Source organism: Schistocerca cancellata, chromosome 1 (genome assembly GCF_023864275.1).
Source record: "Schistocerca cancellata isolate TAMUIC-IGC-003103 chromosome 1, iqSchCanc2.1, whole genome shotgun sequence".
NCBI lineage: Eukaryota > Metazoa > Arthropoda > Insecta > Orthoptera > Acrididae > Schistocerca > Schistocerca cancellata.
The window spans coordinates 573718932-573746716 of record NC_064626.1 but is presented as its reverse complement, the minus strand read 5'-3'; the positions used below and the strand labels follow the sequence as shown (position 1 = coordinate 573746716).

General features: G+C 42.2%; 1 protein-coding gene across 3 annotated transcripts in view; it reads right to left on the bottom strand.

Moving 5' to 3' along the window:
- LOC126181702 (tRNA (guanine(10)-N2)-methyltransferase homolog) overlaps positions 1–27785 on the bottom strand; it is a 178484-nt gene that overhangs the window by 76591 nt on the left and 74108 nt on the right. For all 3 annotated transcript variants that reach the window (XM_049924791.1, XM_049924792.1, XM_049924793.1), the window contains one exon: positions 17966–18122. In XM_049924791.1, coding sequence (XP_049780748.1) covers positions 17966–18122 — 157 coding nt within the window. The remainder of the gene's footprint in view (positions 1–17965; positions 18123–27785) is intronic.

Here is a 27785-nt window from a genome sequence, read left to right as displayed (position 1 = left end):
CTGGCCGTCCCATTGTAGCTGGTTACCAAGCCCCCACAGAACGCATCTCTGCCTACGTAGATCAACACCTTCAACCCATTACATGCAGTCTCCCATCCTTCATCAAAGACACCAACCACTTTCTCAAACGCGTGGAATCCCTACCCAGTCTGTTACCCCCGGAAACCATCCTTGTAACCATTGATGCCATCTCCTTATATACAAATATTCCGCATGTCCAGGGCCTCGCTGCGATGGAGCACTTCCTTTCACGCCGATCACCTGCCACCCTACCTAAAACCTCTTTCCTCATTACCTTAGCCAGCTTCATCCTGACCCACAACTTCTTCACTTTCGAAGGCCAGACATACCAACAATTAAAGGGCACAGCCATGGGTACCAGGATGGCCCCCACGTACGCCAACCTATTCATGGGTCGCTTAGAGGAAGCCTTCTTGGCTACCCAGGCCTGCCAACCCAAAGTTTGGTACAGATTTATTGATGACATTTTCATGATCTGGACTCACAGTGAAGAAGAACTCCAGAATTTCCTCTCCAACCTCAACTCCTTTGGTTCCATCAGATTCACCTGGTCCTACTCTAAATCCCGTGCCACTTTCCTTGACGTTGACCTCCACCTGTCCAATGGCCAGCTTCACACATCCGTCCACATCAAACCCACCAACAAGCAACAGTACCTCCATTATGACAGCTGCCACCCATTCCACATCAAACGGTCCCTTCCCTACAGCCTAGGTCTTCGTGGCAAACGAATCTGCTCCAGTCCGGAATCCTTGAACCATTACACCAACAACCTGAAAACAGCTTTCGCATCCTGCAACTACCCTCCCAACCTGGTACAGAAGCAAATAACCAGAGCCACTTCCTCATCTCCTCAAACCCGGAACCTCCCACAGAAGAACCCCAAAAGTGCCCCACTTGTGACAGGATACTTTCCGGGACTGGATCAGACTCTGAATGTGGCTCTCCAGCAGGGATATGACTTCCTCAATTCCTGCCCTGAAATGAGATCCATCCTTCATGAAATCCTCCCCACTCCACCAAGAGTGTCTTTCCGCCGTCCACCTAACCTTCGTAACCTCTTAGTTCATCCCTATGAAATCCCCAAACCACCTTCCCTACCCTCTGGCTCGTACCCTTGTAACCACCCCCGGTGTAAAACCTGTCCCATGCACCCTCCCACCACCACCTACTCCAGTCCTGTAACCCGGAAGGCGTACACGATCAAAGGCAGAGCCATGTGTGAAAGCACCCACGTGATTTACCAACTGACCTGCCTACACTGTGAAGCCTTCTATGTGGGAATGACCAGCAACAAACTGTCCATTCGCATGAATGGACACAGGCAGACAGTGTTTGTTGGTAATGAGGATCACCCTGTGGCTAAACATGCCTTGGTGCACGGCCAGCACATCTTGGCACAGTGTTACACCGTCCGGGTTATCTGGATACTTCCCACTAACACCAACCTGTCTGAACTCCGGAGCTTCAAGAAATCCTCAGAACCTTAGGCCCCCTACAAAACCTTTCACCTGACTCCATCAACCTCCTGACCCCACCAACAACCCGCATCCCTACCTTCTACCTTCTTCCTAAAATTCACAAACCCAATCATCCCGGCCGTCCCATTGTAGCTGGTTACCAAGCCCCCACAGATCGCATCTCTGCCTACGTACATCAACACCTTCAACCCATTACATGCAGTCTCCCATCCTTCATCAAAGACACCAACCACTTTCTCGAACGCCTGGAATCCCTACCCAGTCTGTTACCCCCGGAAACCATCCTTGTAACCATTGATGCCACCTCCTTATACAGAAATATTCCGCATGTCCAGGGCCTCGCTGCGACGGAGCACTTCCTTTCACGCCGATCACCTGCCACCCTACCTAAAACCTATTTCCTCATTACCTTAGCCAGCTTCATCCTGACCCACAACTTCTTCACTTTCGAAGGCCAGACATACCAACAATTAATAGGGGATAGGTTGGTGGAGGACAGTGGCTATCTCATAAGGCCAGGGGGTTATGTATTGCTGTACAAGTTCCCACCTGCGCAATCCAGAAAATCTGGTGTTGGTAGGAAACAGCCAGATGGCACAAGCTATGAAGCAGTCATTAAAGTGAGTTATAGTGTGCTGGGCAGCATGTTCACCAACTACATGGCCCAGCCGTCTCTTGATGACAGTTTGTCGGTGGCCACTTAAGCGGACAGACAAGTTGTTGGTTGTCACGCCCAGACAGATTGCAGCACAGTGGTCACAGCTTTGTTTGTAGATCACAGGACTGCTTTCGCAAGTAGCCCTGCCTTTGATGAGACAGGTGATGCTTGTATATTGGACTGGAACAGGTAGTAGTAACAGGATATAAGGGACAGATCTTGCATCTAGGGCTATTACAGGGATATGTTCAGAGATGAGGTTAGGGATTAGGAGCAGCAATGGAGCAGTGATGGACAAGGATTGCACAGGGTTCCCAAATCTATCAATATGGAAGCTAACCTTACACCAGCAGAAAGAACCACAATCCACCACCTAAACCGATCCTGACTTTATAATCCTACCTGCCAACAAAGGTTACACCACTGTGGTTTTGAACCAAAGGTACTACCTGGTGGAAGGTCTCTGCCAGCTGTTAGATTCATCCACCCATAAACTGTGCCAAAGTGATCCCATTCCATAAATACAACATGATCTCCAATTTCTCCTCAAATCCTTAGGTCCATCCCAGAACCCCTCTCCTGAATCTATTTCCCTCCTCACTCCTACCACTCCCCACAGTCCTGTCTTCTAGATTCTTTCTAAAGTTCATAAACCCAACCACCCAGCATGCCTCATTGTGGCCAATCAAGGTGCCCCCACTGAGTGAATCTCTACTCTTATGGACCAACACATTTAGCCTATTATCCACAACTCAACTTCCTATATCAAAGACACCAACCATTTCCTCCACTGAGTCTCCATAGTTCCTATTCCTTTACTCCATGGCAACCTGCTCATCACTATTCATTCTCCCTACCTCTACACTAACATTCCTAATGCCCATGGCCTTGCCGCTATTGAACACTACCTTTCCAGATGCCTGTGTGATTCCAACCTATAGTCTTCTTCCCGGTCGCCATAACGAATTATATCCTCATCCACAATTACTTTACCTTTGAAGGTATCACCTACAAACAAGTCCATGGTGCAAGCAATGGGAACCTGAGTGGCATCATCCTGTGCCAACCTATTCATAAGGCAGTTCTCACTGAGGCCTCCAAAGACCGAAATTATCCTCCCAACCTCGTATAGAAACATATCTCCCATGCCTTGCCTCTCCAGTCACCTAGCATCTCCCACATTCTCACCATTTGGGCAAAATGTCCCTCATGACTCAGTACCACCATGACTGGAGCAACTGAATCGTGCTCTCCCCTAGGGTTTTGACTACCTCTTATAGTACCCTGAAATGGGGAATATCCTACCCACTATCGCTCCCACTCCTCCCACAGTGGTATTCCTTGTTCATCCCAACTCTATCCCTGCTGCTAACCCCTTGCCTCATGGCTCATAACCCTGTTACTAGACCTACATGAAAGACCTGACCTATACATCCTCCTACCACCACTTACTCCACTCTGGTCAAAAGCATTACCTAACCCATAAAAGGCAGGGCTACCTGTGAAAACAGTCATATGATCTACAAACTAAACTACGATCACTACGCTGTGTTCTACGTGGGCACGATAACCAACAAGTTGTCTGTCTGCAAGAATGGCCAATGACAAACTGTGGCCAAGAGACAACTCCACAAGCCAGTTGCTGAACATGCTGACCACCACAACATTCTTCACTTCAGTGACTGCTTCACAGCCTGCGTAACCTGGATCTTTCCTACCAACATGAGCTTTTCTGAATTGCACAGGTGAGAAGTCTCCCTGCAGTATATCCTATGTTCCCATAACCCCCCTGGCCTCATTCTTCCCACCTATCCCCTTCCCTTCTGCCCTGCTACCTCCCCCTCCACTGCAGCCGCCTCCTTACCCCTACAACCCAGATTGCATCTCCCATCAGGCATAGCTGCTCTGGCCTCAGTGGCTCGAGAGAATGGTCATATATGTGAGAGTTGTGTTTGCATGTGTGTGTGTGTGTGTGTGTGTGTGTGTGTGTGTGTGTGTCAGAGATGAGATAGAGAGAGAGATAGAGAGAGAGAGAGGAAGGAGAGAGAGAGAGAGAGAGAGAGAGAGAGAGAGAGAGAGAGAGAGAGAGCTATCTACTCACATGTTTAGCATTCTCTTTGTTGTGCCTGTTTGCTACTCAGCATCATCTCTATATGGTGAGAAACAAATGATCCTTTTCATAGTATTTTCATTATTCCATCCTGGATTTTCCACTGTTTGGTAGATCCTAAATATTGTAATCACAGTTGTGATAACTATAAAAGTTGTATTGAATAACACCAAACTAGATCTAAATACTTGGAAGAACGTATAGAGGAGTCATTTGATTAAGATGTTCGTATATAGGCTACCTTTCAGTTTACGGAAAGAAATATGTTAGTGTGGGTGGACAACAATGATGGATTTATTGACATTTATTGAAGGTTTACATAAGCTGAACAAAGAAAGAGGTGATTATAGTCAGGAGGAGAAATTATGGTCTGAGAATAACAATAAAATTATTTATCCACTGGGTTGCTCTCGCAGGAAAGAAAAAAATATTGTGTGGCGAGAAAGGGTAGTAACAACAGGAGCAGTAATCAAGAGTGTAATTAGAAACAGACATTTGCTTCTAATAATGCTACACTAGTATGCCAACAGATCGGTCAGCTTCAGCCTAGCCATCAGAAAATAATGCACATTCCAAAGCAGGAGCTGGCTTAAAGATGTAACAAAAAGGCAGTAGACCTGCTTGTAGAAAAGCTAGTAGAGACACAGACAATTATACTGCTGAAAGATGACATCACCATCAGCAAAGACATGGAGCATGAAGGGATGCAGATGGTTTGCAGCTGACAGCGTATCTTCAATTACTACCACAGCTCCCATGCAAGTGCAGGAGAATGTCTCCCATAGTATAATACTGTTCCCACCAGCCTGCATGCGTGGTGTGTTGCATGTTTTGAGCCACCATTAACCTCAATGACAGCATTTGTGGAGATGACCAGTGACCAATTGTTGCAAAAACGTGATTCCCCGAAGAGCCGACAGTCAAGTTCTGATGGTCCTGTGCCCACTGCAATTGTAATTGATGAAGACATGGATTTCAGATGATGCTGCCGAAGCATTTAATAATATTAAGCTAAGTGGAGGCTAAAATTTTAGTTAACTAAGCTTTTCAATTAGCCAATGATGTGTCAGAAAATGGGTTAGGCCGGAAATTGATTTGAGGGGAACTGGATCCATTTTAGAGCTACAGAAAAGGAACTATTGACCATCATTTTGGGGTTTCAGAAATTACAAATTCTGGTTTGGGATCACAAACAATAATATACACAGACCACCAAACCCTTGAATTTTTAACAGAAAGTATGCTACTGCATAGTAGATTAATGAGGTGGTTCTTATTCTTTACAAGTGTTCAGATTACAAATAAAGTACATCAAATGGCCACTAAGTATTGCCCTTGGGTAAAACAGAAAGCCCAGGAATAACATTTACAGTTAACTTAACTGCTATTTAAACCAATAATGAAGTGTGATTTCTAGCTAGAAAAATCAAAAGAGGGCTGGTATGTGATGGATATTTCAGTGATATTGTTAGATCACTGAGTCAAGGAATGTTGTTGGAGGAGGAGGAGAGTAAGTGGTTCTTACATAAGGGTACTTTGTTTTGGAGGCTAATCAAAGATTCAAAGCACTGGAGGCTATGTATTTCTGTAATAGCAGCAGAAGACCCAATTTGATTTTTATATAGATGATATGGTCATCCTGGTATTCGAAAATGTATTAAGCATCTGGAAAACTCTGGAAAACTCTATTAATTTAAGAACTTAAGTAGAGAAGTATGAAGAATTTTAAGGACATGCACACAGTGCCAAAATGCTAAAGAAGACAATAGGCAAGTAACTTACAAAATGTATGCAATAATACCAAAGGCTCCACACGATTTCACAGCAGTTTATGTATTTGGTACTTTGTGTAAGTGAAGAAGCAGAGTTTCATATATATATTTGCGGCAGTAGATTGTTTGTCACAGTGCAAAATTATATCTTAACTGCCCAAAAACAAATCTTTGTTTGTCTGTTCAGAATGTATGATCTCAAAATGTAATGGCCTGATTTATGCTTGGTTTTTTGCAAAATGATTGGCACTGTCTGGAGAAGATTTGTAGCTATACAGCTTTTTCAGCAACAATGTGCAGGTTTTCCATTAAAACTGACTATGAAAAAACAATGCTGCAAGTCTCGACATTTGTCTTCTATATGGTGCAATTTCTGTAAGCTCTCAGATGTCGGTTGACCCATGTAACAGTCTGCTTAACAAAAGTGAGTAGCATACACAATAACTTCTATAGATAAGCAAAATAATTAGTTCATCCAATTGTGTTGAAACTTCGTACAGTAGTTGTTGTTTTCGCCATGAAAATAATCAAGCCTCCTAAATGCGTATCAATTGGTACATCTGCCAGCCAGGCACAAAGAGAAAGTGATTACATGCTTCTCTATAAAGTGAGGAGCATCAAGCAAGCAAAGAATCGCATAATTTACAAGTCACTCAATCAAGTGTATTAGAATTGGAAGATCAATGCACAGCAAGACATTTATCTGATCATTTATAGCCTGCTCGATCAAGTGCTTTGGATTCAGAAAGGCAATGTGCAGCAAGAAAATTTAGCTGCTATTTACGAGCTACTCGATCATGGTGCAATGGAATCAGCATGGCAACTAACAGTTAGAGTGAACGCAGAACATTTCCGTGCTACTCGATCTCAATGGACAGTGTATGCTGACTTAACTCTTGCTGCATTCCAATACTGGGTCAGTTACAACTACAATCTGCATCCAAGTCTAGACACCAGCCACATGGATAAGTCATGTGCACATTGTGGAACACAAAAGTTCTACACTAAAACAACCAGAATGCACTGTGAAAATGGGAAAGTTAAACTCCCAAATCTGTGTACACCACATGAACCTCTGTTGTCATTGCTCTGAGGTGACTCTGCTGATTCCAAGCACCTTCTACAACACGTTCACAAATACAATTTGGCATTTCAAATGACATTGTTTGGGGCCAACAAATTATTAGACAATTTCTACCATTTCCCGGTGCTGAACATAAATTTCTACAAATCTACTTTTTGGCCGAGAATGATGTGGAAGTTGATCAGTGACACAGTGTGATTCCAGGCCCCACACATCACATATTATCTACTTTGAAATCTTTTTGCACTGACACAATACCCTGATAAAATTGTTCAAATCAGCAATTGAAGAGTACCAACTGACCATTATCCAATGCACACCAGAGCCAACAAAACAGCAGTTACAAGGCATGGTAGACACTACAACACACCTACCATCAGTGAAGTAGTGATTGTTGTAATGGGCAAGAGTGTCATAAGCATGATATAATTCTACAAGGAAGTAATAACACATTGAAATGCATCAATGTCATGACGTGCTGCAGTATCCCATAATTTTTGGGAGGGGGAGGGCGGATATCATGTCAATATTATGTACAGTAGTCCAACTACAAATAACTGCATTCACTTTTACCTGCACACATTTCATGTATAAAACAAAAACAAACTATCCCTTATAATTTTGCGCATCTAATTTCCCTTTTTCTAACCACTTCTTTCCTATTACTTATTTTTCAGGTGATGAACTTAATAAAAAAAGTATTAGCAATGAATTATTCTTCATACCACATAAAGATACGTCAAAACAGAACAAATCATATTTTACAATGCTGTCAAATGTTTCATCAATACGCAGTAGATATGTATGCGAAATTTGAGTGTGATCATCTCCTCTTCATTTGATTAAATCAAAAATCACTTAGTTCAGAGAAGTGCATTCATTTATGATGTGTGATTGCGAATGATGGAAATGTCAGTGACATTGGAAAAATGGAGCTATTTCCATTGACATTCACTCTCAATCAGCAACACATGCATAAATACAGACAGGATGCCATCACACATGATGGTTCATGGGGCATCCTGACTTAAAACATTCACATGCAATCCAGCGATGAACAAGATAAAGAAGGTCTATTGCCTGGTCAAGCTCTATCTGACTGAGACGATTTGACTGCATGTTTTCAAACGAAAATTCTCTGCATTGAGGGCTTTAATTGTGAAGCATCACATTTATGGTGCAATTAAATGCTGGATGTATTCTGTGGAGTGGCAAAAGAAAGGTCTCCTTCATATACACATTCTCATATGGCTCAAAATGAAAATATATTCAGTTCAAATTGATGATGTAATTTCTGCAGAAACACCATATCTTGAAGATGATCAACTGCTATTCAATATTGTCACCAAACATATGGTGCAAGGACCATGAGCTGCTATGAACCAACAATCACCATGCATTTTTGCAGATAAAAAATGCTTGAAAAAGCATCCAAGAAAACTGATTCATCATACTTGAAATGGTGATGATGACCATCCTCAATACCGATGCCATGAACCAGATAATGGAGGTCACACAGCTAGAATCAGCATGAAAAATGCCAATACTGAAATCAACATCAGATTGACTGTAACATCTTTGCCTTGGTTATATACATATATAAAAAAAATAAAAAATAAATTAGTGCTAGTAAATGGACAATACTGCAATTTACTTAAAACAATAAAGTATACACACAAATATGTGAACAGATGATGTTACACACTTTGAAACATGCTGATATAGCAGCAGCAACAAGGCAGTGAGATGCGTTTTCAATTCTCAAATTCACAGGCAGCACACCAATGTTGTTCATCTTAGTGTTCACCTTAAAAATGGACAAAGAGTATATTTCACAGAGGAGAATGCATAAAATGTTTTTGTTGCACTAGCACACGCAAGTGTGGCACCATTTTTTGTGCTGTGCCGTAACGTATTTGCCAAAACATGAAGTACATGGAGGTACCAAAGTACTACACATGGAATACTATTCCAAAAAATTTTAAGCATGTGAACAAGGCACATGGGTAAAGGCTATCAAAATCCATATTCCTCTGATGTATTGAGCCATATTCACACAGTACACCCAATAATGCCAAATGCTACTATTTGAGAATGCTGCTGATTAATATGACAGGTCCAACTTCATTTGCCAATTTTAGAATGATTAATGGTGTAGAATGCCAGACATGCAGAGAAGCTTTACTTGAAAGTGATAAACACTGAGAAACCACATTGATGGACGCCTCTTTCAGTTGCCACCCACACAAAATACGAACATTATCTGCCATTATTTTGACCACATGTTCACCATCCAAACCAAACGATATGTGGGAAAAATTCAGTGCGGGCTTGAGCAAAGATATTTCATACCAAATTCATACCATTAGGAAAGGTAACAACATTCTATTTTTGGACAGCATTTTCAGTGAATCTCTCACAGAAATCTAAGACACATGCTTAATCAACAACAACAAAGCACTCTTTCAACTTGGCATGGTTGCACCATAGTGTTCTGTGTATAACCACTGTGATCAAGATTTATTGACAGAACAACAATTAAACGCTGATGTCTTGTGTGGATTTGTCATAACAAATGAACAATTCTTCCTTGTAGATCAAAAGTTAGCCTACAAAACAATTAAAAATGTGGTGGTCAATGGTAGTGGCAACCTATTTTTCATTTATATGTCCGGTAGCACAGGAAAAATGTTTCTCTTCAGTTTGATGTAAGCTAACATTTACTCTCAAAATAGAATTCCTTTGGCTCTTGCATCATCAGGTATTGCAGCTACATTATTCAATGCTGGCCATATAGTACATTTAGTGCTCAAATTTCCTTTCAATATACATTTTGCAAAGACTCAAATATGTTATATTTCAAAAGGTTCTGGCACAGCGAAATTATAGCTAATTTCAAAACTGACTGACTGGAATGAATGCATCATGGCACATAAGAAGTTGCTTGAAGCGCTTAATTGATCTCTTCAAAATTTATGAGGAAATGCACAACTGTTTGGTGAAGCTGACATATTAGCATTTGACTTCATACAGACTACACCAGTTGTACTAAAATCAATTATGGCTGATGGAACTCAATGCAAGTTTCAAAGCATCTTTGGAGACGTGCATAAACTTACATTAAAGATTAATATTTGCATACGTCTACAGCAGAGTGTGCCAGCCACATCGTCAAAACAGCTACTGCACATTGAGAATGGAAAAGTTCCACTTGACGTCATCACAAAATATACTTCATTCCCATTAAACTTTTATGTCATTGTTTCATCGATTGAACGATTCATTGAGAAAGTTTTTCCATAAATTCACAAATTACAAAAATCATCAATGGCTTTTCGAACATGCTATTTTGTCAGAAAAAAACTCTGTCATCAATTCAACCAACTATGCCACCCGTGAACAAACTGCAGATGATTCTGTCTCCTAAAAATTGATGGACACAGCATTTCTGCAAGGCAGGATAATAAGAGCTGCTTTATCATGCTTCATGGCACCTGCTGATTGGCATGGTTTACTCCAACAGTCTCTTCTCATTTCAGAAATATGCTGCACACCATGGAGCAAGGAGTATCGTGACAATCAATATAACATCACTAGAATAAGAAAGGAAGATGAACTGTCATTAAGATTTGAGAGATCTGTTACTCATATCATGTCATACAGAGTATGTATTAGCATGAATTGTTACACCAAGCGAAGTCCCACAGTGGTTAGCACACTGTACTCCCATTCGAGAGGATGACATTTCAAGCCCAAGTCCAGCCATCCTGATTTAGATTTTCCATGATTTCCCAAAATCACTTCAGGCAAACACCGAGATGGTTCCTTTGAAAGGGCACTGCTGACTTCCTTCCCTAATCCTATGGGACCGATGACCTGGCTGCTTGGTCCCCTCCCCGACAAACCAACCAACCAACCAACCAACCAACCACGGACTGTTACAAAGTGTTTCCTGGCTGTAATGTGGGAAGGAAGGGTGGCAAGTGCAAGGGCTAGGCATGTGATGTGCAGGTACCAGAGCCAGGAGGATCCAGCATGTGATGAAGGTGATGACATGACATAGGAAGGAGAAACTGTTGGGTGGAAGTTGTGGGGACTGTGGTTAATGGAGACTGAGACCAGGACAGTTATGAGACAAAATTATGTGTTGCAAGCATAACTCTCATCTGCATAGTCCAGAAAAGTTGGTGCTGGATAGGATCCAGATAGCCTTGTTTGTGAATCAGCCATTGAAATCAAGCATGTTGTTGCCAGCAGGATGTTGTGCCACTGGGTGGTCAACTTTTCTCTTGGCCACAATTTGGCAGTACCATTCATTAAGATAAACAGCTGGTTCATTGTCATACTGATATAAAATAACTGTACAGTGATTGCAGCAAAATTCATATATGACACAGTTGCTTTCACAAGTAGCCCTGCCTCCGATGGGGTAAGGTAAGCCTGTAACAGGAATGTAGTAGGAAGTGTTGAATCGATAGATTGGGCAAGACCTGTATCTGGGCTTTTGACAGGAATACGATCTCTACGGCAAGGTACTGGGAATGACAAAGGCATATGGACCAGAATGTTGTGCAGGTTGGGTGGGTGATGGAATACTGCTTTAGGAGGAGTGGGAAGGAACAGTTTCCCCTTCTTCTGTCCTGTCAGCCCCACCCAAGCCCCATCCCCATGTCACCTCCATCATGCACTGCATCCCATTGGTTCCAGCATCTGTGCAACACATGCCTAGCCTGTGAACCTTTCACCCCCACCCCCTTCTGTATTTCTAGGCAGCAAAACTGCTGCTTCTCTCTCAGCCTCTCACTGAACATCCAAAACCCCTCTTCCTGCCCCCCCCCCCCCACTGTACAAAACCCGTAGTCCATCTGCTGAAATACAGTGCTGGTATTATGTGCCCAGCCAACACAATGTAGGGGCACAGGTGTGTGTATGGGTGCATGTGTTTTGTGTGTGTATTTGTACTGTGGTTTATCAAGTAATTTTTTGAAATACATACTAAACTCAATGTCCCGCTTTGTGCATTATGCAACCTTTTTGCCATCATTAAGCTTCTTCTCCAAAATCAAATACACCAGTAAATCCTTCAAGGTCCCTAACAACTTGATCATCTCCAGTAACAGAATGATAGAAGTGTTTGGCAGTGCTAGGTATCAAGTAAAACACAGATTTCAGATCTTCAAGCTACATCTAGTATGGCATTCCCTTGAGGCTATAGTGGTTCAAAGAGTCCATTAAAGTTTGAGTTAGATGGTCTTCTGCTTTGTTTCTTATGTAGGCCCACAGCGATATAGGAATCATCATTATGGTCTGCTTTTATGTACAACTTGAATGGCTCTTCCTTTTCCAACATTATTTCATGTATTTGCGTCCAATTAATTTTGTTTCCTGTGGTGTGAACTTTAAGGTTCACAATGTGGTTCTCCATCTTAGAACATTCAATAAAATTGCTCGTCTCCATTATATTTATAGCAAGACAATTTATTTTCCCCACAAGGTTCCATATAATTTAGATAGTCACTAGGTGGTACATGTGGCACTGAATTTCCATAACTCGTTCAATATCACTGAAACTGGCATCATCAGGTGCTGCTGAAGCACTGGTTCTTGTTTTACTGTCCCTGTTAACACATATTGATAAATAGGAATACTGCACTGGATTAATTTGGGTCCACTTGATTGAACGGGAACATAAAATTCCACTTTAAAAATAATTTTGTTTGCAACAGGAAACAAACTGACACTGTTTGTTGACAATGGTCAGCACATGAAAGGTGTGATGAGCAGTTTTTACTTCCGCTGACTCCAGCCACACATTGCAACAACAGCGTCATCGAAAATCTGCCAAAACAACTGCACCTGACAAGTCTTATGAGACACATCTGGTGTAATAACTTATAGAAACTTCAAAGAGTCTTTCTGACATTCCATCCAAATCAAATCAGTAAGGTTCGATGGTCCAGCCCAGTTTTACTGTACACATACATTTTTATGTTTAGGGTCTGAAGTTGGCAACTGAGAGCCTGAGACACAATTGCTGTTTTTTCCAATTCCCCTGTGTTTAAGATGTATTTTTAGTTTATGACTGTAAGATCAAATGCAGTTATGGTGGTTTGTTCTAGCTTCCACAGAGAAGTCTATGTTAAAGAATTGCTTGTATCTACTGCCTTATTAATCACATCTTCAAGATATATTATAAATACTGGTGGGTTCATAGCCTTATGTGCATTTCCTGCTTTTGCATGTGGGGTTTGTTTTGTCACTTTGGTTTCCTCAGTTTTCTGTCGATCACTAGCAATTCCAAACTGCAAGATTTCGGCAGCTATTTATGCAGAATAATGGCAATGAATGTGGTGTTTTAGGTTTATATCAGCTTTGCCACATCTGCCATAATTACCTGAGCCTTGCAATTTATGCTGGTGTAACCACAATGTTTGCATTTAATAAACTTTATTGCGTCCAGCACAAAGGTATTACACTTTGAGATTGATAAAACCGGACTTGATGTATTATGATAACAATGGTGTGTTGAAGTTGGGTGAATTTTCCTGCTCACTGTTTACTGTCTTTGTTATGAGTTGTTAATTTTTTTTCCTCTAATAATGCTATCTTTTCTCAGTTCATCTTTCTTAAGAGATCCCATTAGATTCCTGCACAATATTACACTCCTGCTGAAATTTGTGACAATGCAGATCTCTGTACTCACTTGGCAACTTCACATCTTGTAATTATGTGGCTTGTAAAGGTGTAGCTATTTTTACACAATGTGTTCTGTTTCTGAGATGTTTATAGCGTTAATGAGTAGCTGCAATACACTGCAAAGCTTTTTGAAAAATGGAAGGTGACACACTTTCATGTTTCGATAAAGGCAAATGTTAGGTGACACAATACATGCTCTGTTAAAGTTTGTAGATTTCTTCAGTGTGTCATTTTGGGAGGGCTATCACTCACAGAGCTCTCAGATGTTTTGGTGTAATTGCTCTCAGACAGCACATCCACCCATTTGGAGTGTTGTTAGTTTGTGAAATAATAACCACTGAGATCCCAATTACAACTAGGAAAATAAGTCACAACTCAGGCAGAGGTACAGTCATCTGAGCAAACATGTTACACATGGAATGCAGTGACCTACAAGTTTCCTGCTAATGACTGTTTCCTCTTAGCCATTTGTTGCCCTTAACTTGGGTATTTGAGCCTTCTTATGGCATACAATGTTCCACTGCCAGGCTGTGCAGAGGCCATTGAAGCATGCCTTGAGTTCATGGCTCCAGATGACTAGTACTGGTCACCACTCCAGTTCATGACACCCAGTCACACCAAACTCATACTCAGAAAAAAAGCAGAGTTCTCTTGCAGTACTCCTTATTTAGCACCACCCAGGAAACCCACATAACTTATGGAATGCTAGGGACACATGGTGCACTTCTCTCACCTCCCCGATCAGTCACCTAAATTTTCAGTTTAGCTATATAGAGACTGTAAGGAACTTCCAAGATAAATTAAGACTTCTCAGATCCTAAATATTTCCCGGAAGTATTGCAATTTTTTCATCTGTTTCATTTTTATTCCTAACAATACAAAGTCCAGGATGGACTAATGACAATATGGAAAGGACAGATTGCTGCTCACCACATAGATGAGGCAATGAGTTGGAGACAGGCACAATGAGACAGACCATTAAAATATTTAAGCTTTCAGACGAAGTCCTTCCATACAAGAAAACACACACACACACACACACACAACACACACACACACACACACACACACACACACACACACAGTCACTATATCTGGGTGCTGAGGGCTGACGGCTGACTGTGACTGTGACTGATGTGGACAGCAATCTGCTGTGATGGGTGGTGGGGGTAAGGATGTAGCATGAGGTGGGGATGGGGAGGGATACAGGTTAGGTATGGGGGATGATGCTATTGGTGCCTGTTGGTGCATGCAGGGATGTTGTGGGGACAAGATAGGACTGCTAAGTGCAGTGTTGAGAGGTTATGCTGGGAGATGGGGGGGGGGGGGGGGAGGAGGAGGAGGAGGAGGAGGAGGAGGAGGAGGAGGAAGGCAGAGGAGTAGGGGGAGGGGGAAGGGAGGGAGAGTAGAGAAGCAGAAAAGGAGAAATGACTTGTAGTTGCACTGATTGGATAGAAGGTGAGTGTAGTACTAGAGTGGGAGCAGGAAATGAGGTAGGTAGGTGAAGACAGGGACTAGAGAAGGTTTAGGCCCAGGGAGGTTACAGGAACGAAGGATATGTTGTAGGGAGAGTTCCCACCTGTGCAGTTCAGAAAAGCCAAAGTGAGTACCCAATGCCCTGCTGAGTGCAAACCTACTACCTCCTTCCTGGTTGCTATGAACATCTATATCCTCACACACAATTACTTCTCGTTCAAAGACATCACCTAAAAATAAGTCTGGGCTACAGCAAAGGTCTCCCACATGACACCATCCTATGCCAGCCTATTCAAGAGTCATCTCGAGGAATCATTCCTAACCAACCAGAATTTGAGGGGCAAAAGAAACAGCATATGCTCCATGACAATGAACCAGCTTATTCTGTATACTAGCTCAGACACATAAGTGACTTCTTTGGGTTATCAGTCATCACTGGGAAAAACTTGCTGCATTAAAGAGTCAGAATGTAAAGATCAAGTGAAAAGATCAGGAAGTGTCACAGATTTGAGTTGATAATTAAGAGTGCACATCTATGCCTCATATACAGTACAAGAGATGTTATTCTCTACAAACCTTTTTCTCTTGGCATTGTTTTGGAATTTTATCTAGTTCTAAATTTCTTTGTCTTCATACAAAAAAGGTTATACCAGAGGCTTTGCTTTAAAATGCTGCACAGCCACAAAAATAACATGTATACAAATGGGAGACTGCTTCTTAGTTGAAAAGCAATTAAATCTATTCAATAATGAAGAGGTAAATAGAACTGATACAATAGTAATTACATTCTGCTTTATGTTTGCAACCGAAATGGCCCTTCTAGTATCTTCCATTTATAGAAGGTTGCTGCAGCAATGAGAAGTAAAACACAACAGAAAAAAGGTGTCGGTCATTCCAATTTTTGAGAAAAGTTGCTGGACATATGTACAAGGGGTATTAAATAAATAATGTAACACTTTTTCTCTGAGTCAATTTCAGTTGAAAAATGCGGAATTCGTTGCAGGATATCGTGGAATATTCCTTCTCTGGCCCCAAAATTTCATGAAGTTCTGATAGGTAACAGCACTACGTGTAGCCTTCAAAATGGCATCTGTAGCAGAGGAGCATTCCAAGCAGAGAGTTATCACCGAGTTATTTTTTTGGCGGAAAATCCAGAGCATCACAGATATTCTTAGGCACTCACAGAATGTATACGGAGACCTGACAGTGAATAAATGCACAGCGAGTCAGTCGCTGGTTGAGGTGTCTGTCATCACTGCAACAAGGTCGTGCAAAAATGTCCAGTCTCCCGCTTGCCGGCAGGTTGCACACTGTTGTGACTCCTGCAGTGTTTGAACATACAGACCCTGTCATTTGAGGAGACTGACAGATCACAATTAAACACCTCATTGCACAACTGTACATCTCTGTCAGCAGTGCCGAAACACTCATCCACCAGTTGGGGTCTTAGAGGCGTGCGCCCACTGGATTCCTCGCCACCTAAAAGAAGACCATAGAGAGCAATGAAGGATCATCTTTGCAGAATTGCTTGCACGGTATGAGATTGATCGTGACAAATTTTTGCTGAACGTCATCACAGATGATGAAACACGGGTTCGTCACTTCGAACCGGAAACAAAACAGCAATCTGTGGAGTGGTACCACACCACCTCTCCTCCAAAGAAAATGTTCAAAGCCACACCCTCAGCCAGTGAAGTCGTGGTGACCGTCGTCTGGGATTCTGAAGGATTTATTCTGTTTGGTGTCCTCCCCCCTGTTGCAACAATCAACTCTGAAGTGTGTTGTACTACTCTCAGGAAACTGAAGAAATGACTTTGACACCGCAAGGCCGTACACGAGTCTGCACACCCAAGAGGAGCTCATAAAACTTCACTGATCTGTTCTTCCTCATCCACCCTACAACCCAAATCTCGCACCTTCTGGCTTCGACGTGTCTCGCCCAATGAAGGATGCTCTCTGTGGGAAGCAGTATGTGATTGACAGGGAGGTTACTGATACAGCAAGACATTGGCTCCAATGTCAACCAGTGGAATGGTACATTGCAGGCATATAGGCCCTCCTAGTAAGGTGAAGTAAGGCCACCCCAATGAAAAGAGATTATGTTGAAAAATAGTGTTTTTTAGATAAATGAGTGGAGAATAATATGATGTATTGGAATGCTGAATAAAACCAACATGCTTCCAGAAAAAAATACTGCATTATTCACTGAACCCCGCACACAAAAGTGCAGACTTACTATGCTCACATTGGTATGTCCTAAAATTATAGAACACATCCAATGTTCATATAACATTAATTCTGTAAGACGGAATGAGTATTCTGCAGAAAATGGTATGGAACACTATACACAATTATGTAAAACTCAGCTAACCCTCCTTGCTCACAACATCAAGAATGTTATAGGTAGTGGCACTCTAAATTCATGAAAGATACAAAACAATCTCTACTGGCCTACAGTTGGTGATATACTATTTAGCACAGTTCTGAAATGTTACACATAAAAGCGAATTTCTCATATCAGAAGTTACACAGTCAATTCCAAAACTGTGTTCCTTGCATTGTTTGCACCTCTGTACTTCTTTTTCACTGTCCGTAATGTTACTAATAACACATTATTAAGCTTTCAAACAACATACTTCAAATATAAGATTGCACTATTAACCTCACCTGATCCCACAAAAGGGTCAAGCACCAGATCTGCTTCTTGTACACGAGCTTGATTTGCCATAAGTAAAGATAATTGAGGATCCATGCTAGTGTTACCAATAAACTTTCTAGTTTTAAGAGAAAGCTTAGTAATGAGATCTCTCTGGCCATCAGCAATCTGAAATAATCAAAAGCAGAATAGGCATACAGTCCCAAGATTATAAACTTTTGTATGCTATGACAGATCTATATACACACAAACTCTTTTGTAAAATTTGAGAAACCACTAGACAAAGAACCAAGCATAATTATTAACAATAACAAACCCACACATCAAAAAATCAAAGCAGCCAGGAGACTCGATGAGAAAAAGATATAATCAATATTAAAGACCCCCACGCAGTCAGTGAACCATGGTTCATACTGCACAAATAAGTGGGATTTTCCATTGCTTGATATCTGAGAATAAAAATTATTTTCACAGAGAAAATGGAGAACCAGTACAGCTATACATCAGTCATCTGCCAATATTAGAGGCAAAGAATCCAGGAGAACCAGAAGGAGGGGGTAGTCCACCAGAATGTGAGCAACTGTGTATGAAGCTCCACAACAACAACAATATGGGGGTGGCCCATTACATAAAATAAAACCATGGATTAATCTGGTGTGACAGATGTGGAGGTGAAACAGGACTGTGGATTTCTTTCAGGAGAAATGAAGGAGTACTATTAACCCCACCAGATTTCATCCCATCTCGGAGTGAGAAGAGGTCTTGTTTGCACTTGCAAATCCATGCCTGAAACAGTCAAAGCGAATGTTGGACAAGCAACTGCTTCTGTAGCCAAATGGTCAGCCTGTTCATTCCCTTGAATACCCGCATGACTTATGATCCAGAGAAAGACTACAGAGCAGCAGTACGAATAAAGGAAGAGAGAGATTACAAATAGCAAACATCACAGCATGACAACAATATGATCATTCAATAGCCTTAAAATTGTGCATTGAGTCATTAGAAATTACACACGATCAAGGGAGGTCTGTTTAAAAGGACATAAGGCTCAGTTAATGCCTATCAGCTCTGCTGTAAAAATACTACAAGTTTCTAGCAACAAATGTTGTTCCTCACATATGACAGATGTGAAAGCAAATCCTGTCCTGTCCATGGTTTTAGAGCTGCCAGCGTGAATGACAGTATCTGTTCTAGGTAATTTCACAAGATGTCTTGTCACACTTGCCACTTGCTGAACCTTGACTTTTGCACTATATTGTTGGATGATAAAGTCTCCTCTCATATAAACATCGTGAAGGCAGAACTTATGTACTAGCGAGCTGAGGTTTACTCTAAAGTTTTTTTGGATTTGGGATGAGTTTTGTTAATGATAGAAAGATTCAATTACAAGTTTATGCCCACACTTGATGGCAAGTCTTGCCCAAATAATCTTGCATGCATCTTCAATTTCTATCACAGAGAATATGAGTTTCTAGTCCACTGCAATAAATACACCATCTCCATTTCCCATCAGCATATCCTTTCAATAATACTTAAGAGTTGTACAACAAATCTTGCTGCTGCCAGTTTTGGGTTTTAGCCAGCTTACTGTACCCCGTATTATATGAGCTCCACTGCTTTTTAGGACTGCTTCAACCTCAGCAACTTTATTGCAAATGCTTTGGCAAATGATCACTAGCATATTAACATTCCCATCTGCAGGGGCCATTTGAGTCTTGCACTAACACTTTGGGGTCTCCTACAGCTATCATTATCTGGATCAGATGGAGAGTCACCTACGTTAAAAAGCCTTGTGTATGCTCAAAGCAGTCAGCCACATGGGTAGCCAACTATGATGTGCAGTGCAACCCTATCCCATTAAGGGGAACCTTATATTTCTCAACCCTGTGGCATAACTCCAAGAAACAGCTTGTCATAAAAACTCCGACTCTTACACTCAGCTCTGAAACAGAGGGTCCTGATCAGTTATGGGGACAGGTCTGTGGATTTCAAACTTCATTGGAACTCCATGAGCAAGGATGGTCTTAGAAACAGAAAAAAACGATAATCCAACTTATCAAATTCCCCCCTCCCCCCAATGGGCATCGACATCCTGACACCCATCCTCGGTTGGGATTACCAGTTGGAACTCGCCTTGCGGCTATCTGCCATGACCTCTGCCTAACCTCCACAGAATGAGTGCTCCATGTTTTCCTGCACTCTTTACCTTGGTCAACAACCAGACGATGAATTAGGATCAATCTACTTCAAGATCCTAAAGTTTTATCTGCTCCCATGTCCTTTCACCATCTGTTCCCTTCAGTTCTTCAGAAGTATCGGGGTGCTACTGCCATTCACACTGATGGCTCTAAAACTATGGACAGGACAGGATATGTTTTCACATCTTCCAGGGGTCAGGAACAACATTTGTTGCTGGAAACATGTAGTATTTTTATGGCAGAGCTGATAGCCATTAAATAAGCCTTGTGTTTTACTGAACAGACCTCCCTCAATTGTGTTTTGATTTCTAATGACTCAATGAGCAGTCTGATTGATGTTACTTTTGTCACCCTGTAATGTCTGCTACTCATAACCATCTCTCTGACTATAGCCGTACTGCCTGCTCAGTAGCCTTTCTTTGGGATCAAAGTGATGTGAATAGTCCAGGGATTGAATTGGCTGACCACTTTGCTAGAGAAGCTATTGCTTGTCCAACATTCACTTTGACTATCTCAGGGCAGAATGGCAGCTGTGAATAAGACCCCTCCCCATTCGGTGATGGAACAACATAAACTCTACCATAGTTTTATTTTATGTAATGAACCACCCCCATGTTGTTGCAGCAGAGCTTTACACACAGTAGCTCACATCCCGGTGGACCACTCCCTCCTTCTGGCTCTCTATGCTACGCATTGTCTTCCATATTCTTTACTTCTCATCTTGGCAGATGACTCACGGAAAGTTGGAACGGTTTTCCATTTCCTCTGTGAAAATTGTCTGCAAGTCGTCGTAATGATTCAAGTAGGAACTATTTAATGGAAAACATAGAGTATTGTAGAATCAAAAGGTACAGACACACAGTGGATGTGAGAGTGTAGTTTGCTAGCTGTCAATCAGTTTGCATGTAAGTAGATGTCTGGGCATTACACCGAAACTCATAGGTCTGTGAAAAAGTTCAAGATGATTGAAAGAAAGCCAACATTTATGGATGGCATCTGAGTGTAATTAACTGTATGAAAGAGATAGACAGATACTGGCTAAATCATTTCCACTTTACTAAAAGCAATGTGACTGTTTCTGCTATTTCTATGGTCACATATTTATACAATTTTGAATCACAAACACATGTGTATTCAAATTAGAAAATATAGTTTAACTGTTTAAAAGGACCTTTCAACTGACCAAATCATTATTCCTTACCTCTCACTGAGATGGTAAAATTTGACTGTCTTTGTTGTTGTTGTCACTGTTGTTGTCTAATTCATTTTACAACTTTTAAAGAAGGACAAACCAGCACTATTTATTTAACCATTTAACTGATTTAAACTATTTAAATTACATGTTTAATATTTAATCTTTATGTAACCTAAAGTAACTTTGAATGCTTGGCCCAAACTATTGTTGAACTCACGATTTCATGTGACTTGTGTTGTTGTTGTTGTTGTTGTTGTTGTTGTGGTCTTCAGTCCTGAGACTGGTTTGATGCAGCTCTCCATGCTACTCTATCCTGTGCAAGCTTCTTCATCTCCCAGTACCTACTGCAACCTACATCCTTCTGAATCTGCTGTGTATTCATCTCTTGGTCTCCCCCTACGATTTTTACCTTCCATGCTGCCCTCCAATACTAAATTGGTGATCCCTTGATGCCTCAGAACATGTCCTACCAACCGATCCTTTTTTCTGGTCAAGTTGTGCCACAAACTTCTCTTCGCCCCAATCCTATTCAATACTTCCTCATTAGTTATGTGATCTACCCATCTAATCTTCAGCATTCTTCTGTAGCACCACATTTCGAAAGCTTCTATTCTCTTCTTGTCCAAACTATTTACTGTCCATGTTTCACTTCCATACATGGCTACACTCCATACAAATACTTTCAGAAATGACTTCCTGACACTTAAATCTATACTCGATGTTAACAAATTTCTCTTCTTCAGAAATGCTTTCCTTACCATTGCCAGTCTACATTTTATATCCTCTCTACTTCGACCATCATCAGTTATTTTGCTCCCAAAATAGCAAAACTCCTTTACTACTTTTAAGTGTCTCATATTCTAATCTAATACCCTCAACATCACCCGACTTAATTCGACTACATTCCATTATCCTCGTTTTGCTTTTGTTGATGTTCATCTTATATCCTCCCTTCAAGACACCATCCATTCCGTTCAACTGCTCTTCCAAGTCCTTTGCTGTCTCTGACAGAATTACAATGTCATCGGCGAACCTCAACATTTTTATTTCTTCTCCATGGATTTTAATACCTACTCCGAATTTTTCTTTTGTTTCCTTTACTGCTTGCTCAATATACAGATTGAATAACATCGGGGAGAGGCTACAACCCTGTCTTACTCCCTTCCCAACCACTGCTTCCCTTTCATGTCCCTCGACTCTTATAACTGCCATCTGGTTTCTGTACAAATTGTAAATAGCCTTTCGCCCCCTGTATTTTACCCCTGCCACCTTTAGAATTTGAAAGAGAGTATTCCAGTCAACATTGTCAAAAGCTTTCTCTAAGTCTAAAAATGCTAGAAACGTAGGTTTGCCTTTGCTTAATCTTTCTTCTAATATAAGTCGTAAGGTCAGTATTGCCTCACGTGTTCCAGTATTTCTACGGAATCCAAACTGATCTTCCCCGAGGTCGGCTTCTACTAGTTTTTCCATACATCTGTAAAGAATTTGTGTTAGTATTTTGCAGCTGTGGCTTATTAAACTGATTGTTCGGTAATTTTCACATCTGTCAACACCTGCTTTCTTTGGGATTGGAATTATTATATTATTCTTGAATTCTGAGGGTATTTTGCTTGCTTCATACATCTTGCTCACCAGATGGTAGAGTTTTGTCAGGACTGGCTCTCCCAAGGCAGTCAGTAGTTCCAATGGAATGTTGTCTACACCGGGGGCCTTGTTTCGACTCAGGTCTTTCAGTGCTCTGTCAAAACTCTTCACGCAGTATCGTATCTCCCATTTCATCTTCATCTACATCCTCTTCCATTTCCATAATATTGTCCTCAAGTACATCGCCCTTGTATAGACCCTCCATATACTCCTTCCACCTTTCTGCTTTCCCTTCTTTGCTTAGAACTGGGTTTCCATCTGAGCTCTTGATGTTCATACAAGTGGTTCTCTTATCTCCAAAGGTCTCTTTAATTTTCCTGTAGGCAGTATCTATCATACCCCTAGTGAGATATGCCTCTACATCCTTACATTTGTCCTCTAGCCATCCCTGCTTAGCCATTTTGCACTTCCTGTCGATCTCATTTTTGAGACGTTCGTATTCCTTTTTGCCTGCTTCATTTACTGCATTTTTATATTTTCTCCTTTCATCAATTAAATTCAATATTTCTTCTGTTACTGCGACTTGTATATGAGACAGTTATGGAAGTGATACACTACTAGTCATCATAAAGATGACACACTGAATCGCAGACAGGCACAATGAAAAGACTGTTACACATTAAACTTTCGGCCAAGGCTTTCATCACAAAAGAGCAACACACACACATTCACACAAGCAAGCACACCCACCTCACTCTCACTCTCACTCTCACTCTCTCTCTCTCTCTCTCTCTCTCTCTCTCTCACACACACACACACGTCGCACCCACACACTAGTTGCTCAGGCCAGACTAACACTGAAAAGCGCCAAACAGGAACAATCTGCAGTGGAGTGGGGAAGGGGGAGGGAGGATAGCACGGTAGCAGGATACAGATGGAGGAAGAGAAAACAGTGCTGTCTGGCAGAGCATGTAGGAACTAGAAGTGGCAGACAAGGCTACACAGTGCAACATTGGGAGGCTGTGGGGGAGGGAGGGAAGGGAAAAGGGAGCAGAAAGGAGAGGAGCAGAGAAGGGGAAAAGATTGGTGGGTGCATTGGCAGAGAACAGTGTACAATGGGAGTGGGGCATGACTTGGGAGTTGGTGGACAGGCAGAGCAAGCAGAAACTTTTGTACGGAGGCTGTAGGGACAGAAGGTTACTATTGGTTGAAGCTGGTTTGATTTTAGGAGCAGAGAATGTGTAGTAAGGATAACTCCCATCTGCACAGTTCAGAAGTAGCCACTAAAATTATGCATTTTATGTTCAGCTGCATGTTGTGCAATAGGGTGCTCCAGTCTGATCTTGGCTACAGTTTGGTGGTGGCCATTCATCCACCTGGATAGATGTTTGGTAATCATACCAATACAAAAAGCTGAGCAATGAATGCAGCAGAGCTGTTTTGTTTTGTGTCAGGGTGCAAAAACAACAAAGGTCATGTGTGCCCATGTCAGAACCTTAGAACGCTAAAACAAAAAAGGAGCTAAAAGTGACTACACATTAAGACCAATCGACGGAAGGCAAGGCAGTTAAAAACAAGGACTTCCTCTGGGAGGAAGGTCCATAAAATATGCCATATAGACAACACAGGACTAAAGATTAAATCTCCTTAGCCATATTGCTACAGTGGATAAAAAGTAAAATGCAGTTGAACGCCCACACCCCGTTCACTAAAATGGCTGGTAACACAGACAGCAAACATAAATTAGAATGTAAGTGGTTAAAAAAAAAGAGCATTTGGTGAGGAAATGGCAAACTGTCAAAGGCTGTTGACAATAAGCACAAAGAGGTGGGGGATCACCACTTAACAAATATCAATGGCTAAAATGACAGTGCACAATATGCAACCAAGCTAAAAAGATCTCCTCAAGGAGAGAGGGCCAAGAGGAGATTGCAAAGCAACCGGGAGAGGGTTAATTCCCTGAGCTTGTTCCGATGAAGGGAAGAGGAGTAGTAATGTCAAAGAGTCACCATCTGCTGACAGACGGCAACACAGACATCATCAGAAGGCATCGTAAAACTAACAGGCTGAGGTAGGAGGGCTGCAGCCTTGGCAGTAGCTTCAGCAGCCTCGTTTTCCATCGGACCGACATGACCAGGGACCCACATAAACATCACAGTGGCTCCATCAAGAGTGAACAAGTGGAAGCTTTCTTGGACCCGTTGCACTAAGGGATGGACTATATACAGTACGCAGAGGCTTTGAAGGGCACTGAGAGAGGTGAAGCAAGTGACACATTTGAAACGCCTGTGTTGCCGGATGTACTGCGTGGCCTGATACAGGATGAAGAGCTCCACTGTAAGTACTAAGCAGAGTTTCGGAAGGCGGTACCAAAAATGCCTAGTGCCAATAACAAGGGCACACCTGACACCATGCTGAGTCCAAGAACCATTAGTGTACACAAAGGTAGTATCGCTAAGTTCTGTGCGAAGGTCAAGAAACTTACAGCGATAGATTGAATCTGGAGTAGTGTCATTAGGACACGAATGAAGTACAACGTGAACACCGGCCACTGCACGAGGCCAAGATGGTGAAGGGTTCACACCCATCAGGAAAATGGCAGGTAGGAAGTTAAGCTGCAGGAGCGGTAGCCAAAAGTGAGCTCCAGGAAGTAACAGAGAAGAGGGACGTGCCCCATACTGGCAGTCAAAGGAGTCATCGAAGGAGGAGGCATAATATGTGAAGCACGGCACGGCAGACAAACATCAAGAGTATCCACTGAGGAGAACATCCTGGCAGTACGGTAGCAGCAGTTCAGCAGCTTCCGCATACATACTCTCAAACGGGCTAGTGTAAAAGGTGCCAGTCGCCAAAAGGATGCCACAATGATGAATTATATTTAGACAGTGAAACAGCGTAAGATGGACAGACATGCAGATGCATAAGTGTAAGATGGACAGACATGCAGATGCATAAATGAAACACCCATAGTCTAGTTTAGAACGGACAAGGGATCTGTACAAATGGAGGAGGATGGTCCAATCCACTCTCCAGGAAGTACCGCTGAGAACACGTAGGACATTGAGGGATCATGAAGAGCAGGTGCCCAGATGAGACACATGGGAAGACCAAAAAAGTTTCCTATGAGCATGAGCCCCAGGAATTTCGTAGTTTCAGTGAATGGAAGAGCAACAGGCTCAAGATGTAAAGATGGTAGAAGAAACCCATTGCACCACCAGAAATTCATACAAACAGTTTTGTCAGAGGAAAAGCGAAAGCCATTGTCATTGCTTCACAAGTAAAGATATTGAGACATCACTGAAGACTCTGCTCAAGGAGACAAGCCCGTGGAGAACTGCAATAGATCACAAAACTGTCAAAGAAAAGGGAACTGGAGATGCCTGGTGGAAGACAGGCCATAATAAGGTTCACGGCAACAGCAAAGAGGATGAAGCTCAGGACGGAACCCTGAGGCACACCGTACCTTGAAAACTTGATCTTTTAAAATTCCTGAAGGAAACGGGGCAGGTTGACTCAGAGGCCACTCGCCCCTTGTGTAAAGAGTACGGAGTATGTCCTCCAGCAGGCTTTCTCCAGATCAGAAAAAACAGTCACAGCCTGGTATTTTCACATAAAACCGTTCATGACATGTGCTGACAAAATGACGAGGTCGTCAACTGCGGAATGGGGCATCTGAAATCAACATAGAGCAGTGGTTAGCAAATTGTGAGACTCAAGCCACCCTACCAGCTGGACATGAACCATACGTTCCACCTCCTTGCGAACACAACTGGTGAGAGAAATGAGGCAGTAGCTAAAAGGAAGGTGTCTGTCCTTACCTGGCTTAGGTACAGGTATGACAGCAGCTTCACACCAGCGTCTGGGAAATGTACCATCTGCCCAGCTGCTATTGTATGTATGAAGGAGAAAGTTCTTGCCCGCAAGAGAAAGATGCTGCAACATCTGAATGCAAATATCCTCCGGCCATGGGGCAGAGGATAGGGAGGAAGTCAGAATGTGATCTAGCTCCCACATAGTAAAGGCGGCATTATAGCACTCATGATTCTGAGAGGAGAAGGGTGTCACCCAAGCCTCCTCCACTCGTTTCCTGTGGAGAAAGGCACGGTGATAGTGGGCGGAGCTCTAAATCTCTGCAAAATAGCAGCCCAAGGAGTTGGAGACAGCAATAGAGTCCACTGTGACATCATCTGCTTTGATCAGGCCGGAAATTGGGGAATGGACCTCGGTCCCAGACAGCCTTCAGAGGTTGGCTCACACAATGGAAGAGGGAGTGAAACTGTTAAAAGAATAAGTAAATTATTTCCAGCTAGCTTTTTTGCTATCCGTATCACAGGATGATGGTTAAAAATAAGGAGAGAAATTCTTAGTGTGAAAAATTGCATTGCGGCTCCTCAGTCCACCAAGGGCCTGGGACACAGCATGGTAAAGTTGAAGTGCGAGGAATGGAATGTTCTGTGGCAGTAAGGATAACATTTGTAAGGTATTCTACCTGGTCACGACAACTGAGAAAACGTTGTTTGTTGAAGGTTGCCAGGGAAGAGTAAACCCTCTAATTGGTCTTAGAAAGCTGCCAATTTGGTTAGTACACAGTTGTGGTAGGAGTCAGTAAATGGACAGCACAAGGGAAAAGGTCACTTGAGTATATGTCAGAGAGAATGGACAACTCGCGACGTCGGGCAAGCCAGGCAGTGCAGAACGAGAGGTCCAAATGGGAACAGGTGTGTGTGGATTCTGAAAGGAATGTTGGTGGCACCAGTGTTAAGACAGATGAGGTTGAATTGATTGAGGTCATCCAAGAAAGCACCTGTCAGATATGTTCTGGGAGAGCCTCAAAGGTGATGGAGTGTATTAGCC